At 20.7% G+C, this 21,198-nt stretch overlaps 3 protein-coding genes across 3 annotated transcripts; 2 read left to right on the top strand and 1 right to left on the bottom strand. All coding sequences in view use genetic code 6, as the record gives it.

Moving 5' to 3' along the window:
* TTHERM_000935561 (hypothetical protein) lies at positions 1-3,027 on the top strand (the record flags this gene model as incomplete). The annotated part of the gene is made up of 10 exons (XM_012798678.1): positions 1-39; positions 96-148; positions 349-438; positions 722-811; positions 1,062-1,151; positions 1,426-1,515; positions 1,817-1,906; positions 2,093-2,182; positions 2,489-2,578; positions 2,895-3,027. The coding sequence occupies 10 exons, from the start codon at positions 1-3 to the stop codon at positions 3,025-3,027; spliced, it is 855 nt and encodes a 284-aa protein (XP_012654132.1).
* Positions 3,028-3,768: 741 nt separating this feature from the next.
* Positions 3,769-4,243, top strand: TTHERM_000935563 (hypothetical protein; the record flags this gene model as incomplete). Its single annotated transcript, XM_012798679.1, has 2 exons — positions 3,769-3,895; positions 4,143-4,243. The coding sequence occupies 2 exons, from the start codon at positions 3,769-3,771 to the stop codon at positions 4,241-4,243; spliced, it is 228 nt and encodes a 75-aa protein (XP_012654133.1).
* A 1,521-nt stretch (positions 4,244-5,764) lies between these two features.
* TTHERM_00935580 (J immobilization antigen, putative) lies at positions 5,765-7,135 on the bottom strand (the record flags this gene model as incomplete). The annotated part of the gene is made up of 1 exon (XM_001020427.1): positions 5,765-7,135. One exon carries the CDS (start codon positions 7,133-7,135, stop codon positions 5,765-5,767), a length of 1,371 nt encoding a protein of 456 aa, XP_001020427.1.
* Positions 7,136-21,198: the final 14,063 nt, after the last annotated feature.

Genomic DNA, 21,198 nt, shown 5'->3' on the forward strand with positions numbered 1-21,198 from the left:
ATGATTTAATAGAAATAATATTTTAACGATCTATAAAAAGTAATAATATATTTTTTTATCAAAATTCTTCAAATTAATTTTATTAATAAAAAAAGTTTATAAGCTCCTAACTTTAATCTCATTAGGTTCTCTGTATTAATATTAATAGGTAGGTATATTTAATTTATTAATATAATTATTATTTATCTTTTATTATATTTAATTTTCAAGTTATTTACTATATTTTTTTCTATAATTAAACTAATTTTTTCATTTTCAGCTTTTGATTCTTAATTAATTTGTTTCATATTTTTTTTTCATTTTTCTTCCTTATAATTAATTATATTTTTTTCTTCAATATTTAAAAAGGTCGAATGAAATTGGTGATAAAGTCTCATCACATTTAGGCTTTGCTTTAACAAAGTGTATTAATCTCTCAAATTTAACACTTTTTCTTAAGTAAAAACAATTTATTTGTTTTGGATTATGATATTTTTTTAATATAAAAATGAATTTAAAATAATATAACTATCTAACTAACTAACTCTTTTAATTTAATTATTTATTAAATTTTGTTTGATTTATACTCTGCTTATGTTTTTTCATTTCTTTCTTTGTTAATTTAATACATTTTTTCATTTTCTACTTTTAATTATTATTAATTAATTCATTTCTATTTTTTATATTTTTTAATCAATTTTTCTTTCTTTCAAATTATATTTTGTCTTCAATATTTAAAAAGATAGAATTAAATTGGTGTAATTGGTATATAAGAATTAGGTTCTGGTTTAGCATAGTGCACTAATCTCTCAAATTTGATACTTGACCTTGAGTAAATAGAGCTTATTTGTTTTAATATATAATGAATATTTAAAATAATATAACGAACTCAATTAATTTATTTATTTTTCTTTTTTATTCTGCCTGAATTTTTTCTATCTTTCATTGTTAATTTAACTAATTTTTTCATTTTAAACTTTTTTTTTTTTTAATTTGTTTCATATTTTTTTATTTTTTCTTTGCTTTTTTATTTCCTTATAAATAACTAATGAATTATATTTTTTTCTTAATTATTTAAAAAGGAGGAATAAAATTGGTGATGAAGGTTCATCAGATTTAGGTTCTGCTTTAGCAAAGTGCACTAATCTCTCAAATTTAACCCTTGATCTTAGGTAAGTAAATACAGTTTATTTGTTTTGATTATGATATTTTTTAATATAAAAATGAATTTAAAATAATATAACTAACTCTTTTAATTTATTTATTTATTTATTAGCTTTTAATTAAATTCATTTTGTTTTTCTTTGTTAATTTAATTCATTTTTAAATTTTGCTTTTATTATCAATTAATTAATTACTTATTTTTCATATTTTTTCTCCTTCTTCCTAACTTTCTTTCTTTTAATTAACTAATTAATTTTTTATTTTTTTTCAATATTTAAAAAGGTGGAATTTTATTGGTGATAAAGGTATGTCAAGCTTAAGTTCTTGTTTAGTAAAGTTTACTAATCTTTCAAATTTGACAATTGACCTTAGGTAAAAATAGTTTATTTGTTTTGGATTTTGATATTTTTTCAAAAAAAAATAAATTTAAAACAACCTAACTTATTCTTTTAATTAATTTATCTATTTAATTATTAGCCTTTTATTTGATTTATTTTTCTTTTTCTTTTTTATTTTACTTGTGTTTTGTTTTGTTTTTTTCTTTTTTTTTAACTAATTTTTTCATTTTAAACTTTTGCTATTATTATTAATTATTAATTCGTTTCTAATTTTTTATACATTTTTTCCTTCTAAATAACTAATAACATATACTTTTTCTTCAATCTTTAAAAAGTTACAATTATTTTAGTGATGAAGGTACATCAGGATTAGGTTCTGGTTTAGCAGAGTGCACTAATCTTTCATTTTTGAAACTTCATCTTAAGTAAAAATAGTTTATTTGTTTTGGATTGTGATATTTTTAATATAAATATTAATTAATTTAAAATAAAACTCTTTTAACTAATATATTTACTTTAGAGCTTTTTATTTAATTTATTTTTATTTTGCTTGTGTTGTTTTTTTCTTCTTTCTTTATTAATTTAACTATTTTTCTTCATTTTTTAAAAAGTTGGAGTTATATTGGTGTAATTGGTGTGTCAGGTTTATGTTCTGGTATAGAAAAGTGCACTAATCTCTCAAATTTGACACTTGCTCTAAAGTAGATAAAGTTTATTTGTTTATGGAATGTGATATTCTTTAATATAAAATGAATTTAAAACAAAATAACATATTAACTAACTAACTAACAAACTACCTAACTCTTTTAATTTATATATTTTTTTACGATTGATTTATTTTTATTTTTTATTCTGCTTTTGTTTTTCTTACTTTCTTTTTTAAATTATATAATTTTTCATTATCAACTTTTGCTTTTATTATCAATTAATTACTTATTTTTCATATTGTTTCTCCTTCCTTCCTTCTAATTAAATAATTATATTTTTTTTCTACAATATTTAAAAAGCTGTAATTTAATTGGTGATGAGGGTGCATCAGGCTTAGGATTTTGTTTAGTAAAGTGCACTAATCTCTAAAATTTGAAGCTTCGTCTTAGGTAAAAATAGTTTATTTTTTTAGATTATAATATTTTTAGATGTAAATTAATTTAAAACTATCTAACTAATTCTTTTAATTAATTTATTTATTTATTAACTTTTAATTTGATTTACTTTTGTTTTTCTTTTTTGTTCTACTTTTATTTTTTCATAACTAATTTTTTAATTTTCAATTTTTGCTTTTAGTATTAATTAATTAATTCATTTTTTATTTTTTCTTCATTTTTCTTTCTTTCTTTCTTCCTTCCTTCTAATTAATTAATTAACTAACTAACTAACTAACTAACTATATTTTTATCTTTAATATTTTAAAAGCCAGAATCAAATTGGTGTAGAATAGAATAGAATAGAATACTCGCACATAAATATGCACTCAGAATACATCTTAAACAATTAGTTTTATAATAGTTATATAAATTTAAATGTGTTTATATTTTTTATTTTTTGACTTACTCAGAATTTATTAGAAAAGTTAGGATAGACAAATAAAACCTCGACCCTCGACCCTCGACCCTCGACACCTCGGAACCTCGACCTTTACGGGGGCTTTAATTTAAATTTTCTTAAAATACCCCTATAGTAAATTTCGATACAAAAATCTTTCAACAGATTAAAAAGTTTACATCTAAAATATTTATTTCCCTCCCTTCATCATTTGACTAAAATAAAAGAAAAAGATCTACTAAGTAAAAATTATTTTATTTAATTTTTAGTACTGTAATTACTAGAATTTTTTGAATATATGAATATTAAATACTACTTAAAAATTATCCTAACTGTCTTTAAAAACACCTGAACTAAACTAATAAAGCTAATTGAAAGATATCTTATAATAAAATTCATAAGCCATTTAAGATATTGAATAAAAATAGAAAGATGTAGAAACATAATTATTCTCATAAATTAACCAACAAGTAGATACATAAGCCTTTTCATAAATAAACTAATAAATCGGAGATATATTTATCTATGATCTAAAAATCTTAAGAAGAAGAATCATCCATACAACAGGAGAAATAACTACAACTTCACGAATGGAAGGAATAGATCTAATGTTTAATATAACTAAAGGATATCCTTCATATGAAAAGAAACTAAATATAGAAATGATGCCAGATAAATACTTAATAGAAATGGATCATATCAGATTAAAAAATTGATCTAAAATAATAAGTGTTTATCAACCAATATGGACTTAACGATAGATACTTAATTACCGATTAAAAACCCAATATTGAGATAATCACATCAGAAAATATATATAAAGTATTAGGCCCTGAAAATATAATATTTCTTTTACCTTATGGCACAGAAGAGTAAGAAATCAATAATATATAATCTCTATATATATATGATTTAAAAACATAAAAGATAATAAAAAAACCTAATAATGACAATTATCCTACTATGTTTCTCAAAGCAACAACTGACAAAAATTACTATTTTGAGTGGAAAGCAGATACAAATGAATCCCAGATGATAATTAACGGACTCAAAAATGGTGCACAGTAGAAGTTGGTTCCAATAAATTAATTAATATTTAATTTTTAAAAATTTAAAAAGGAAAGATTATAACTACACCGAAGTATCAAGATATAGACACGAACACCATCATGAAGTTGCAAGGAGAAATATCATTTATCTAGAAATATATCTGGATATGAAAATACATACAATAAATTAATAAAATTTACTTACAAAGAAAGTAAAATAAAAGTAATTTTATGTTGTATGTCATAGTACAGTATTTGAATTTTCGAATATATGAATACTAAATATAATAATAATTAATATAATTATTTGTTCTTTTTATCCAAATTGATTTGAAATAAAAGTATATTAATTAATTTTTTAATATACTTATCATTAATCAATTAATTAATTTCCATAAATTGCTATTTAATATTTTTGAAAAAAGAATAAATAAATGATTTAATAGAAATAATATTTTAACGATCTATAAAAAGTTATCATATATTTTTTATCAATATTCTTCAAAGTAATTTTATTAATAAAAAAAGTTTATCAGCTCTTAACTTTAATCTCATTAGGTTCTCGATATTCATATTAAATGGTATATTTAATTTATTAATATTATTATTTTCATTTTATTTATTATATTTCATTATCAAGTTACTTACTCTTATTCTAATAGAAATTATCATGGATATTCATTCATTTTTATTTATACTAAAATTTATTAATTTCTTTATATTCCATATTTTTTCTTCATTTTTTCATTGCATCCTTTCTTCTAATTAACTAATTAATTATATTTTTTTCTCAACTATTTAATAAGGGATAATGAAATTGGTGACGAAGGTGCTTCAGGTTAGGTTCTGCTTTAACAAACTGCACTAATCTCTCAAATTTGACACTTGATCTTAAGTAAAAGCAAAAAATAATGGAAAATTATATTTTTTAGACAAAAGTTTAGATGAACAAAAAATTACAAAATATAGAAAATATTTAAAACATTTTTAATATGAAGATATATAGCTGTTCCTGCATTTAAAATATCACAGATCATGATATAATGATTTGTGATATTTCAAATAATTTTTATATTAATTATGAATATTTTTTTTTTTTAAATTCTAATTTATTTGTTTATATTTGATTTCTTATATTTTACAAAAATTAATCAAAATACTAACAGAAACCTTTTTTCAAATTAATTTTGAGAGTAAAAAAATTTTTTTAAAGCTTTTTTGAATTTAGAATAAACTTAGTAAAAATTTAAAAAATAAATATAAAGTAAATAATTAATTAAGATGTAGAACTAGAAAATTTAATCAGTAATACATATATTAGTCATATGAAATATCACAAATCATAGCTAATTAAAATTTCGCACATCATAAATAATATTTTTAAAAACTAAAAATTAATAATTAAATATATTCTGTTATTAATATTTACATTTGTTAGTAAAATAAAGAAAGATTAAAAGATTTTAATAATTATAAAAATTTTAGTCAGTAAAGAAGTAAACAAAATTAAATATAAAATTGCTAAAATAAAAGATTTTAATAATTAATAAAAATTTCAGTAAGTAAATAAGTAAGCAAAATTAAAGGAAATATTGCTAAAACATATTAAAATAGATAGAAATATGTATAAAAATTCATTATATTTAATTTAAAATAAATTATTTTAAGATATTTATAAATTAAATAAATTTATCATAGTATGAAGCTAATAAATTGTAAGACTAAAATAACAGCTAATAAATTCTTATTAGTAGTACTTGCAGTTCCTTAGTTACCTGCTTAGCAAACCCAATTACTAGCAGCAGTTGCAGTTTGACCATCTGAACATGCAGCAGAGCAGCTAGAACCATTTAGTAAATTTCCTGCAGCTACTTTTGAACCAGCAACTCCATTGCAAGAATTACAGATCCAACCATTAGGAGTTTAACCACTTGCACCAGCTCCATTGACTCCACAATCTGCTACTTTGCAATTATTTCCTGACACATATTTGAATAAATTTTGAACAGCTGTTGTAGATCCACAACCACTGCAAGTTGATCCATCTGTAGAGCAAGCAACAGGATTACCTGATGGTATCTAAGTACAAGACCATCCAGTAGCAGCATTTGCATAATAACCGGTAGGACAGGATGCAGAGCAAGTACTACCATTCAATTAAGCTCCTGCTCCAACTGCTGTTCCAGTAATTCCATTACAAGAATTACAAATCCAACCATTAGGAGTTATGCCACTTGCACCAGCTCCACCTGCAGTGCAATCTGCTACTCTACAATTATTTCCTGATACGTGAGTGAATAAATTTTGAACACCTGTTGTAGATCCACAACCACTGCAAGTTGATCCATCTGTAGAGCAGGCAACAGAATTACCAGGAGCAGCAGCTTGAGTGCAAGTCCAGTTATTAGCTGCATTTGCAACTTTACCTGCATCACAAGAAGCAACGCAAGTAGAGCCATTAAACTATGCTCCAGCTGCCACACCTGAATTTTTGATTCCATTGCAAGATTAACAAATCCAGCCATTAACTGCAACTCCTGATGCTCCAGATCCACTTACTGTGCAATCTGTTACTTTGCAGTTATTTCCTGAGACATAAGTAAATTAATTTTAAAGTGCTGAAGTAGACCCACAACCTGAGCAAGTTGATCCATCAGTAGAGCAAGCGACTGAATTACCTGGAGTAACAGGGATATTTGTGCATAAATTATTAGTAGAATCATCAGCATATTAGCCTGATGGACATGATCCCACACACATGTTATTTGATGTATCTACATATATTCCATTTCCTAAAATAGTGCTTGTTCCTGCACATGATTTACAAACCCAAGTATCTATAGGAAAAGCTTTTGGAACTAATGAATTACAATTTTTATATTAGCAATCTGATCCTGATATATATGTAAAAGCAAGATAGAGATTAGGATTTATTTAACTGCCACAAGTCGAACAATTAGAACCATTACCACAAGCAACTGAATTGCCTACCACTAAATCTGCTGCTAAAACGACTGAGAAAGTGCATAGCAAAATTATCTAAACAGCTAAAATATATTTCATTTTTTTAGTTTTTAGTTTTTAGTTTTTTGTTTTAAGATTTATTTTGATTAATATTTTTTATATTAATTCAAGCTATCCTCAAATCTTTTAAAAATAGTAGATCAAAATAAATAAGCCAGTAAGATTATTAAGCTTTAAAAAGAAAACAAAAATTAATTAAAAAATTTTAAAAACCAAATAGGGAAAAGGAAAAAAGCGGGTAAGTAAAGAAAAACCAAACCATCAGCAATCAATCAATCAAATTAATTTTTTACTAAAAATAATTAGCTAAAACTTAAGTTAAATCACTGAGTTATAATGTACAAAAGAAAATTGATTGATCATTATTATACTAAAATAAAGTATTTTAGAGATATTATAATTATTTGATTTCATATAACTCTTTAGATTAATATTGAAATAAATCTTTTTATCTATCAAAAATATTTTTTTGCAACCTATACTTTTTTTATATTTTAACATTATGAAACCTTTTGATTTTTTAGAATTCAAGAAGCGATTATAATTTGCTGAAAATAAAAGAGCTCATAATAAAATGTTAAATAATTTATTTAAGAGCTCTGTTTATATATACCTATCTACAATACAAATAAAATAATCAAAGATAAATAAATAAACAATTTTTAACCTTAGTGATTGATTAAATTAAACTTTTTTTTATTCTTAAAAAGCAAAAAATAAGCTAGCTTATCGTTAGGTTAATTGATAAATATAGTAAATAAACATTTAGATAAATCTGATTAAATCTTAATGACAAAAAAATTTGATAATGTTAGTAAGTAAATAAATAATTAATCACAGTAATTTAAAATTTCATGGGAAGTCATTCAGCCTTTCTAAAAATAGTTAATTAGTAAGCAATCCAGCCAGCCAAAAATTCTATTTTTGATGAAAGTTCTTTTTAACTTTAAGATAGGATAAATAATTAATGTACATAAACAGATTAGAAACAAAATATGTTTTTTTATTATTCTCATCATAAAAAACTCTAGATCGAATAAATATATAATTCTAAATAAAATATTATTAAAAAATAAATGTATTTTTCAGAACTTTTTAAAATTCATGTGCTATTTATATATTTTGAGGGGAAAAATAATCTAATTCATGTATAAATTAATTCGCGCATAATACAGCAGCAATTTAAAATAACACTTTACATTTTAAACAAGAATATAATTCATCATTTATAAAACAAGCCTTATTTATCACATATTTCATTTCAATACCAACATTATATATATATATATATATATATATATCAAAGATATATTAATGTATGAATGGAATGAATAAATCATTTATTTTAGGGTAAATAAAAATTTGAAATACTTCGGAATAATATATTTATTTTCAAAAGAAAATTAATTACATCATAGATTTAAATAAAAATATGATTGATTTTTATATAAGTTATTTAAAAATAAATTGGCTGTAGTAGAAAAGAATAAAATTTTGTCTTTCTTTTGTTTATTTGTTTATTTTAGAGTTATATTCATTAAATAGATCAGTATAGTGAGGATTATTTTTTTTCTAATTACATTCATATGTGATATGTGGAGATTTTTTGATTGTTTCTAAATTAAAAAGCTAAATAAATATAACATTTAAATTTCTTATCCATCAAATTAAAAAGTGTATTTAATAGAAAGCATTTTCGTATTCTTAATTTAAATTGTTTGTTGTATTTAATTACACTTTTTTCATGATACTAGTTATTTATTTATTTAAATTTAGATAGAAATTGAGTTCTACCATAAATCGATCAAATGAGTTGCGAATTTAAAAAAATTAAAAAGGTACCTAAGTTACTTACTAATTTCAATAAAGGAATTGCACAAAAATTTATCTATCACAAAGAAGGTAATAAAGGGAATGAATGTAATTAACTTTACAAATTTATTTTATAAACAAAGTATATGAATCTCATTGATTATATGTTTTTTGTAAAAACTGAAAGATATATATTTCACTCATAAAGTAATTATAAATAACCTCACCATACAGTAAAATAAATGGTATTCAAAAAATATAGTCACTTGGAAACAAATAGATAAGTGAATCACATTTTTTATTTTTTTTAAAGTTATCTAATCAGCTTTTTAGCTTAGTTAAGTTAAGCGGAAAGTAGAAGTTCATAAAGCAATTAAATTGGATTAAATAAAAATCTATAGTATTTATTGGGTTGGATCTGGGGCTAATCAAAATAAAATTTAGCATTTCTGGGGTAGAGTATCCCAGGCCCAACCTAAAAAGCTTAATTTTTTACATAATGAACCCTAAAATATCATTTTCTATTATATATTTTATTCAATCTGATTTAATCACTTTTTGAACTTTTTTATTTCTACTTCAGCTAAAAAATTAATTAACTAGACATAAACATATGTAATTAAATATCACTCACTTACCTAGTTGTTTACAAAGACTATATTTTTGAAAGCTATTTTGCTCTCTACTAAAGTAAATATTAAAATTCTTCACTTTTGATAAATAATGTAAACTAGAGATGCGCATTAAAATTAAATCATCTATCAATAAGCAAAGATGTTTTGTTCTATAAATACGCTTTGACTCTCTCTAAATATTTTAATCCTTAATTGATTTATAAATTCAAAGTTTTCCATAATTAAAGTATTAATATTAATATTTTTTTTTTGTCCTCATTAAGGTTTGTTACGTTAGAAAGTAATCTCAAGCGTGAATAAAAAGAAGAGAAGTAATAATAGTATAATTCAAAGCAATACTTATGGTTAATAATTTGCAAATTATTTAAGTGACTTAACAGGTTAATAAATTGCACAGTTTATAAAATTAGTAAACTCAAAATAAATCAGCCAGTGTATTTATTAATTATTAATCAGCATAGTTTTTATTTACACAAAATTAATATCAAAATTAAATTTTTTTAGGTAGTTTTTGGAAGCATAAAAATTTAAATTATTAAAGCAAATTTAAGTTCATTTCTACATTCACTAAATAGATAATTTTCTGCTTTTAAAATATATTAAAATTTAACTACAACGAAGTGCATTATTCTTAAGATATTAAAAATTAAATTTTAAACTTTGAAAACCATTGAAATTAAAGACCACAAAAGATTTATTTGGAAATTATTTAATACTTTTTCTATGATATCCTAGTTTATTTAATTTATATCATTTGCAAAGAAGTATTAAAGTAAACTAAAAAAGTTAATCAATAAATTAATTTGTTTAATAATATTACTTTCTTATTTTAATTAGCTAAAAATACAGCAGATATTTAATTATCAATTTTTTACAAGTAATTTGATAGCAATTGTAGTAAATTAAACCTTGAAAAAATGCTGTATTGTTGATATTGACTGAAACAATTGCTTATTTATAAACAAGTAAGTAAATACAAAACTTTAAAAGAAACAATTTTTTAATAAATTCTAGGAAATATTCATATTATGTGAGCTGTTTTTAACTTTAACTTTTAAAAAGTAAAGTCCTACTTTAATTCAAAATAGCAAAATGCAAGTTAATTTAAGTAAGTCAAAAAGAAAAACAAATGAAAAAAGTTTTAGAATAAAATTGATTTTATCTATTGAAATACTAAGTAAAAAGCACATAATTTACTCTTTATACATGTATATGTAAAATTAGAATACAATCATTTATTTTATAACTTTAATTCTATTTTATCTTTACGCTTTAGTGCTCTTTTGTATAAATAATAATATTAATAATATTAATGATATCTTTAGCTCTTTAAAGAGTTGCACTGATAACTTTCAAATACTTATTAAAATAAAATATATCTATCTCATTTTGCAGATGATTCTGAAAATTCCACTTTTTTAAATACTATTTTGTTAAGTTTCTTGTTTACAGGCTGCTTATTTATTTGTTTAATAATCTAAAATCTATTATCATTTTTTGTTTTTAAGATTGAAGTCACTCAATCAAAAAATGAATGAAATAAAATGTATTATTTTGCATAAACAAATATTCATTATCATCTTTTGTTAAAAATGTACTCTAAATTATTGATTTCGCAAATAAAAAACTAATTAAACTAGAATTTATTTAATAAATGGATTCTTTTTTATCTCATGTTGTTTGAAGAAAAATCAAATTTAACATACTATTTCTGCAATTAAATTATTAGATAATAATTTATAAATAGAAATGCTTAGTTGTTCTTACTTATATTTTCATTACGAATTTATCTAAAAATAAATGAAAATTTCTTTTTAAGAATAATAAGTAAGTAAGTAAGTAAGTAAATATATTTCTTTCAATCTCTAAGAATTATTACAAATTAATTTAGATTAATATTTTGTTGTCTTTTAATAGATAAATAACATTTCCTTTAAATAATTTTTAAATTTCTTAATGAATTTTATTACTCTGATAGCTAGCTAGACAGCAAGTTAGTTAGTAAGACCTAAATGTTTTCCTTTTTCTTATTAAATGGTATATTAAATAGTTTCTTATGCAATTTAACTATCATAATTAATAACTAGAAGAAAAAATTGGTTTTTATTTTTATATTTCAAAGTATTCTTTGATCCCTATTTAATAAATATTTTTCACTATCTATCCTATCTATGCTATTTTAATCTCTTAATCCATTTGATATTATTAAACTCTAATCTCTAAATTTCTTTTTTAAATAAATTAATCACACTCTCAATCCGTCTTTTATGTTAAAGAATTGTTTGCTACAAAGTAAAAATTTGATTTGTTTTCCAAGCAATCCATAAAATAGAGGGGGTATTTATGATTGATTGATTAATATCAAAGAATTTCAATATCATTTTGGGATAACATAAAAATTTTAATTTTTTATTGATAATATGTTGACATAATTTCCCTCACTAATAATATTTATTTATTTTCAAATTTTTTAAAAATTAAGCTCTATATAAGGTACATCCATCATCCATGTATAAAAATGAGAAAGGTTTTAAGAAATGAATAATTTGATTTTAAAAATCATTTTTTGGAATAAATTAGCATATTCCTATTTGAGGGGCGGGGATAACACATTTTATTTGCAAGCCTAATTAGAAATTTATTTTTAAAGTGAGCTAAAAAAGGTAATTAAAAAAATTTAAATTTGCTTTTTAACAAATTTCTTTCTTTCTTTTCATAACCAACCAAATAATTAAAAAGTGTATTTAAAAGAAAGCATTTTTGTATTCTTAATTCAAATAATTTATAACAATATTTAAGTTGCGTCATAAATTGACCACATAAATTACGAATTTGAAAAATAAAGTAAAAATAAATCAATGTTACTCATTTCAATAAACAAATTGCACAAAAATTATCTATTTCAAAGAAGGTAACAGAGGGAATACAATTAAATTTGTAAATTTATTTTATAGACATAAAATATTTATACATATTGTCATTTATTTGTCTGATAGATATATGTTTCGCTAATAAAGTAATTATAATATGATTATATATTGTAATAGTAAATGCAAAGTTTCTTCATTTTTAATATAAACTAGAATAGATACACATAAAAATAACTGATATCATCTATCCATATTAAAAAAGATGTATTATTATATAAATATGCTTTGACTCTATCTAAAATTTTAATCCTAAATGGTTTTAAATTCGAAGTTTTCCACTATTAAAGCATAAATATCAGAATTTTATATATTTTTTGTCCTTTTACAAGTTTGCTGCCATAGTAATTAAGTGAATAAATAATCTTGCGTTTGCCCAAAAAAAAGCGAAAGAATATTAAATAATTCAAAGCAAGACTTATTATTTATAATTTGCAAATTATTTATTTATTTAAGTGACAAAACTGGTTAATTAGATTAAAAAATTGCCTAGTTTATAAGTAAACTCTAAAAAGAATCAACCAGTGTATATAAATAAAGAGAGGTTATTATTTTTTTGGTAGTTTTTAGAAACATAAAAATTTAAATAATTAAGGTCATTTCTTCATTAACTAAATAAAAAATATTCTGCTTTTAAATATATTAAAATTTGGCTATTACAAAGCACATTATTTTTAAAATTAAAACTAAAATTTTATACTTTGGAGAACTCAGACCAAGCCTGAAAAGCTTAATTTATTCCCTAATGGACCTTATTCTATCATTTTTATTATATATTTTATTCAATTAAATTTAATTACTTTTTGAATTTTCTTATTTCTACTTAATTTAGCTATACTAAAAAATTAATTAACTAGATATAAACATATGTAATTAAATATCACTCACTCACTCACTGACTTACTAATCTATTTGTTTACAAACGACTAGATTGATTTTTGAATGCCATTTTGCTCTTTACTAAAGTAATTATTATTATTCTTCAATTTTGATAAATAATGCAAATTTGAGATGCTCATTAAAATGTAATCCACTATCAATCTAAGATGTCTTGTTCTATAAATACGCTTTTACTCTCTCTAAATATTTTAATCCTAAATTGATTTATATATTTTTTTGTCCTCTATACAGTTTGCCACCTTAGAAAGTAAGTAATATTGCGCTTCTATAAAAAGAAGTGAAAGAACAATAGTATAATTCAAAGCAATACTTATTGTTTCCAATTTGAAGATTATTTAAGTGAATTAACTGGCTATTTAAATTAAAAAATTGCACAGTTTATAAAATAAGTAAACTCAAAAAGAATCAGCTAGTGTATTTATTAATTATTAATAAGCATAGTTTTTAGTTTACAGAAAATTAATATCAAAATTTAATTTTTTTGGTAGATTTTGAAAGCATAAAAATTTAAATTATTAAAGCAAATTTCAGGTTATTTCTTCATTTACTAAATAAATAATTTTCTATTTTAAAATATATTAAAATTCAATTACAACGAAGTGAATTATTCTTAAAATATTAAATTTTAAACTTTGAAAACCATTTAAATTAAATACCACAAAACATATATCTGGAAATTATTGTACACTGTATGATAGCCTAGTTTATTTAATTTATATTCTTTGCAAACAAATATTAAAGTAAACTAAAACAGTTAATTAATCAATAAATGAATTTTTTAATATAATTACTTTCTTATTTTAATCAGCTAAAAAAGTTTAAATGCAGCAGATATTTAATTAATTATCAACTCTTTAAATAGCTATTATAGTAAATTAAACCTCGAAAAAATGCTGCGCTGTTGATATTGACTGAAACAATTCCTTATTTATAAACAATTAAATGCAAAACTTAAATAGAAACAATTTTTTAATAAATTCTAATTGGATAAAAAAATAATCATATTGTGTGAATTGTTTTTACTTTTAGCTTAAAAAAAAGTAAAGTCTTTGCAAATTGCAATTTAATTTGAGTAAATCAAAAAGAAAAACATATGAAAAAATTTTTAGAATAAAATTGATTTTATCTCTTAAAGAACTTAGTAAAAAGCAAATAATTTAATGTTTAAACATATAATAGCCAATTTAATATAAAAATAAATACATACATTTATTAAATGACTTTAATTCTATTATATCTTTAGGATTTAGTGCTCTTTTGCATAAATTATCACTTTAATAATATTAATGATTTTTTTAGCTATTTAAGAGCTACTTACCTACACTGATAACTTCCAAATACTTATTAAAATAAAATGTAGCCCATTTTGTATAAGATTCTTAAAATTCAACTCTTTAGTAAGTAAGAAATTAAATATATTTCTTTCAAACTCTAAGAATTATTACAAAACAATTTAGATTAATATCATGTTGTCTTTTAATTGATAAATAACTATTTCTTTTAATCTAAATAATTTTTAAGTTATATTAATGAATTTTATTTACTCTGATTGCTAGCTAGACAGCGAGTTAGTTAGTAACACCTAAATATTCTTCTTTTTATTGTTAAATGGTATATTAAGAAGTTTCTTATGCATTATAGCTATCATAATTACTAACTAGAAGAAAAAATTGTATTTTCTTTATTAGACTACAAATTAATATTTGATACATATTTAATAAATGTATTTTACTCCCTATCTATGCCATTTTAATCTCTTAATCCAAAATAAATAAATTAACTAATCGCAACCATCAATCCTCTTTTATGTTAAGAATTGTTTGCTATAAAGTAGAAATTAATTTAATTTGTTTTCAAAGCAATCCATAAAATAGAGGGGGTATTTAAGATTTATTGATTATTATCAAAGAATTTCAATATCATTTTAGCATAAAAATTTTAATTTTTTATTGATAATATGTTGACATAATTTCCCTCACTAATAATATTTGATTATATATTGGACTTTCAAATTTTTTAAAAAGTAAATTCAATATAAAGTAAATCCATCCATGATCATATTTCGAAGTTTAAAAATGAGAAAGGTTTTAAGAAATAAATAATTTCACTTTAAAAGTCATTTTTTGGAATTAATTAGCATATTTCTACTTGAGGGGCGGGGATAACACATTTTATTTGCAAGTCTAATTAGAAATTTGTTTTGAAAGAAAGCTAAAAAAGGTAATTAAAAAAATTTAAATTTGCTTTTTTAACAAATTTCTTTCTTTCTTTTCATAACCAACCAAATTATTAAAAAGTGTATTTAAAAGAAAGAATTTTTATTCTTAATTCAAATAATTTATAGTAATAGTTGAGTTGCACCATAAATTGATCAAATAAATTACGAATTTGAAAAATAAATTAAAAATAAATCAATGTTACTCATTTCAATAAACAAATTAATTATCTATCTCAAAGAAGGTAGGCAGCAAATGGAATACAATTAATTTTATAGACATAAAATATTTATATATCAATCATATATTATTTCTGATAGATATATTTTTCACTAATAAAGTAATTATAATATGATTATATATTGTAATAGTAAATGCAAAGTTTCTTCATTTTTTAATGTAAACTAGAAGAGATATATATAAAAATAACTTATATCCTCTATCCATATAAAAAAGATGTCTTATTATATAAATATGCTTTTAATCTATCTAAATTTTTAATCCTAAATGGTTTTTAAATTCGAAGTTTTCCACTATTAAAGCATAAATATCAGAATTTTATATATTTTTTGTCCTTTTATAAGTTTGCTGTCTTAGTAATTAAGTAAGTAAGTAATCTTGCGTTTGCCCAAAAAGAAGCGAAAGAATTATAAAATAATTCAAAGCAATACTTATTATTTATAATTTGCAAATTATTTATTTATTTAAGTGACATAACTTGTTAATCAGATTAAAAAATTGCCTATTTTATAAATAAAATAAGTAAGTAAACTCTAAAAATAAATCAACCAGTGTATATTAATAAAGAGAGGTTATTAATTTTTTGGTAGTTTTTAGAAACATAAAAATTTAAATAATTAAGGTCATTTCTTCATTCACTAAATAAATTATATTCTGCTTTTAAAATATATTAAAATTTGGCTATTACAAAGCACATTATTTTTAAAATATTAAAAATTAGATTTTATACTTTGAAAGCCATCGAAATTAAATACTTTAAAAGATTTCTCTACAAATTATTTTTATGTTGTACGATAGAATGAATAACTTATTTAATTTACATGATTTGTTATGAAATATTAAACAAACAAATAAATTTAATCAGCAAATGAAATTGTTAAATAATATTGCTTCCTAATTGTGATCAGATAAAAAAGCTTAAATTCATCAGAAATTTAATTATCAACGATCTACAAGTAACTTACTTGATAGCAATTCTACTAAATTAAACCTTGAAACAAAAAAAACTTTGCTGTTGGTATTAACTCAAAACATGTCCTTATTTATTTATAAACAGCTAAACAGAAAACCATTTTTTAATAAAATTCTAGTTGGATAAAGAAATATTCATATTATGAACAGTTTTTCATTTTAGCTTTTAAAAAATAATAAAGTCGTGCTTTAGCCAAAAAATGTAAAAAGCAAGATAATTAATTAGACTAACTCAAAAAGAAAAAGAAATGAAAAAGTTTTTTAGTATAAAATTGATTTTATTGTTTGAAAAATAAGTAAAAAGCAAATAATTTCATATTTCTATATAAACTAGTGAGGAAATATTAATACATTTATTTATTATTCCACATTAGTTCTATTATATCTTTATCATTTAATGATATGTTGCATAGATAATTGTGTGAATAATATTTAGCAATTTAAGAGTTACAGCTTTATAAGCGCTGATAAATTTAAAATCATTATTAAAATAAAATAAAATAAAGCTCATCTTGGATAAGATTATGAAAATTCAACTTTTTTAGATACTATTTTGTTAAGTTTCTTATTACAAAGTTGTTTATTTGTTTAATTTTTTGAAATTATGATTGCTTTTTGTTTATAAGATTGAAGTCACTAAATCAAAAAATGAATTAAATAAAATGCATTTTTTACCTAAACAGTAGCTAGTTATCATCTTATGTCAAAAAATAACTTATAAAAATGTACTTGAAAATATTTATTTCACAAACAAAATATATTTAAATAGAGTTTAATAAATGGCTTTTGATGTGTCTAATAAAAAAATTTGTGTTTTTTTAAAAAAATAGTAAATAAATAAATTTCTTTCAATCTTTAAGAATTACTACAGAGCAATTTACATAATTTATTAATAATTTGTTGTTTTTTAATTCATTAATAAATGTTTCCTTTTACTCATTTTTAAGTTCCTAAAGAAATTTAATTTACTTTATTGCTAGCTAGACATTGAGTGGGTTAGTTAGTTTGTTATTAAGTCCCACATTTTTTCCTTTTTATTTTATATTAAGAAATTTCTTATGTAATATAGTTATCATAATTACTAGCTTGAAAGAAAAAATTGACTTTTCATTTTTAGATTTCAAAGTAGTTTTTAATCACTATTTTTTTCGCTGCCTATCTATGCTATTTTAATATCTTAATCCATTTGAAATTAAAAAATTCTATCCTCTCAATTTCGTTTTTAAACCCTCACTTCAATTAATCTTTTATATTAAAGAATGATTTGCAATATGTTTTCTTTAAATATAAATATAATCCATAAATCACAGGGGTATTTACAATTGATTGTTATCAAAGAATTTCAATACTCTTTTCAGATTTGAAACAAAAAATCTAAATTTTTTTGGAAATATAATGAGATAATTTCCCTCTCTAATAATATTTATAGGCTTTCAAATGTATTTCAAATTAAACTCAATAAAAACTACATCAAATTTCTATGTATTATCAATTAGAAATTTTTTAAGAAATAAATAATTTCATTTTAAAAGTCATTTTTTTGAAATTAATTAGCATATTCCTACTATAGTGACATAACAAATTTTATTTCCAAGTCTAACTAGAAATTTTGAAGGTAAGTTAAAAGGTAATTAAAAAAAAGTAAAATTGCCTTTTTTAACAAATTAATTTCTTTCTTTTTATAACCAACCAAATATACGCAGAAGCAGCAAAGTTTAATTATCAAATTCACACAAATTATTTAAATGAAAGTAAGATAAATTAAGACCAAGATCTATTAATAAAGCAAAAAGATCTACTATGTAAATTTGTTCACACAAATTATTTAAAAGAAAGTAAGATAAATTAAGACCAAGATCTATTAATAAAGCAAAAAGATCTACTATGTAAATATAGTTTTAAAAAATAAACATTATTTTTATCAAATTCTCTTTTTAAATTGTGAAAGAAATATTTTATTAGTTATTTTTAACTTTTTAAAATAAATATTATTTATTAAAATGCTAGACTTTGTTTTGTGTTTGCTTACTCTAAATTTTAAAAAACAAATTGATTAGAGATTCTTAAAGCAAAAAGAAAGTAATATATAACAATTATTTTGAAGAACAAATTGATTTAAAACATTCAGGAAATCATAACTATATTTTTGCATTTATGTATTTATTTGCCAAAATAAGAAGAAAGCTTAAAAGTTGTGTTTTAGAAATAATTATTTCTTTCATTTTAAGACTTTTTGTATTATAATATAATTGTAAAGATATGTATGATTTCTTTAGTTATTTAAGAAGAGTACCATTCTAAGTTCTAATAATCTAATTAAAATAAAATGATATATTCTTAGCTTTACCATTTATGGTTAAAATTTATCTTTATTTTGATGTCTTTATGTTAAATTTGCTGTTTCTAAACTGTTTATTATTCTACCATTTTGTAATCTATTATTATTTATTATATATTATAAACTCTCCGCTAAAATTTTTTTAGAATAAAAATGTATTGTTGTTTTTTATTTAAATAATATTTTATTTGGAATATTCTTTAAGCTTTAAAATGAATTATTTTATGATAAAAATAAATATAAATGCAGTTAAGCTTACAAAAAGTTATGGAAGTAGAAATAAAAAAAGGGCTTTTAATATATGAGTTTGAAGATAAATTTAATTAAATTTACAAAATAAATTATACAATTAATAAATAAAAGCTTTCTTTATCTAAAATTTAAGCACAATTTTTCATTTTGATTAACTATTCTTTTTAATCGTTTAATTCCTATCAAAAAAAGAATAGAAAATTGCTTATTTTTCATTAGTTTTATTCAAAAATATTTTACATCAAAATTTAATTAGTAAATAAAATATTAAATGCTATTTATTATGTAAAAGTGAAGCAAATTTAGTTCCATAAAACATTAAAAGCTCCTAATTTTTATTTTTAAATTGTATAGTATTTACAGTTTAGTTATCATAATTACTAACCAGAAAAAAAAAATTGGATCTTCTTTATTAGAATAGAAAGTATTCTTTGATACCTATTTTATAAATATTCTTTGTACTTAATCTATGCTGTTTTAATCTCTTAATCCATTTGAAATTATTAAACTCTAAATTCTAAATTTCATTTTTAAATAAATAAATTAACTCCAACTCTCAATCCATCTTTTATGGTAAAGATTGATTTACTATTAAATTGTAAAATATTTTCCTTAAATATAAAGCAATCCATAAAATAGAAGGGATATGTATTTATGATTGAATAATCATTATTAAAGAATTTCATTATCATATTTGGATAATCTAAAAAATAAATAATAAACAAAAAATAATAATCAATTAAGAGAGAAAAAAAGTCATCTAAATCAGAAAATGAAACTTCAAAATAAATATCAAGTTTTTAGTTAAAAGACAAAAATGTAGGAAAAATATTTTTATATCGAATAATTTTTTTTATATAGATCTTCAAATAAATAATAAATATTATAATTATTCAACCAATCAGATAACCATATTTGAAGTAACTTACTATGATGACAATATTTTAGATCAGAAAGTTAAATGCCTTTTTAATTTGGAAAGGCTATCTATACTATTTAATATTAAATGAAAATAAATTTTGACAAATTTTTTAAGATATCTCAAAAAAATTAATTTTTTAAATTAAAAATTACACTGAATTAGAAGGTTTTAAATTTATTAAATATTATCAAATCTTTAATCCTATCCAAAGAAAAAAGTTAATTTAAATTAAAAAAAAAATAATTCTAATTTATTTGTGGTTAAAGTTTTCATAAAATTTATTTGAGCCACAAGCATTTTTACGCTAACTATATATTTATGTTTAATAATTAATTTGCTTTATTTGAGTTACTTTCAAGTATTAGAGTATAGATTTTTTATGAGTTTATTCTAAAATTAAAATAATCTTGATTAATTTCTTCAAATAATCAAATCTAAAGTGTGAACAAAAAATGAATGGAAAAAATAAATATATTTAACTAACTAAAAGATGTGTCTAATATTTTAGATTTTTCTTTTATAAATAAAATAAATACAGAAAAAATAAATAAATTTATGAGTTAAGTAAAATTATTCATTCTAAATCTTTGTCGTCTCTCCAAATAATTATTAATATTAAATAATACGTAAATAAATTAATGTATTAATCAAAAATTATTTGATTATGATTGATGACGGATGATGAACAATTTTATTATATTTTCTTTTATAAAAAAAGCATTAAAAAATAGAAAAAAATAAATAAATTGAATTTTTTCTGAATTATTTATTTTTTTATTTAATTGATTGAAAAAGAGCAAATTTAATTGCTCTAATTATTATAATTATTAATTTCTAAAAAAAATCAATAAATTGAGATTTAATCAAAAAAAAAAGAGATAAAAATAA

This window comes from Tetrahymena thermophila, assembly GCF_000189635.1.
Source record: "Tetrahymena thermophila SB210 genomic scaffold scf_8254570, whole genome shotgun sequence".
In the NCBI taxonomy this organism is placed as follows: domain Eukaryota; phylum Ciliophora; class Oligohymenophorea; order Hymenostomatida; family Tetrahymenidae; genus Tetrahymena; species Tetrahymena thermophila.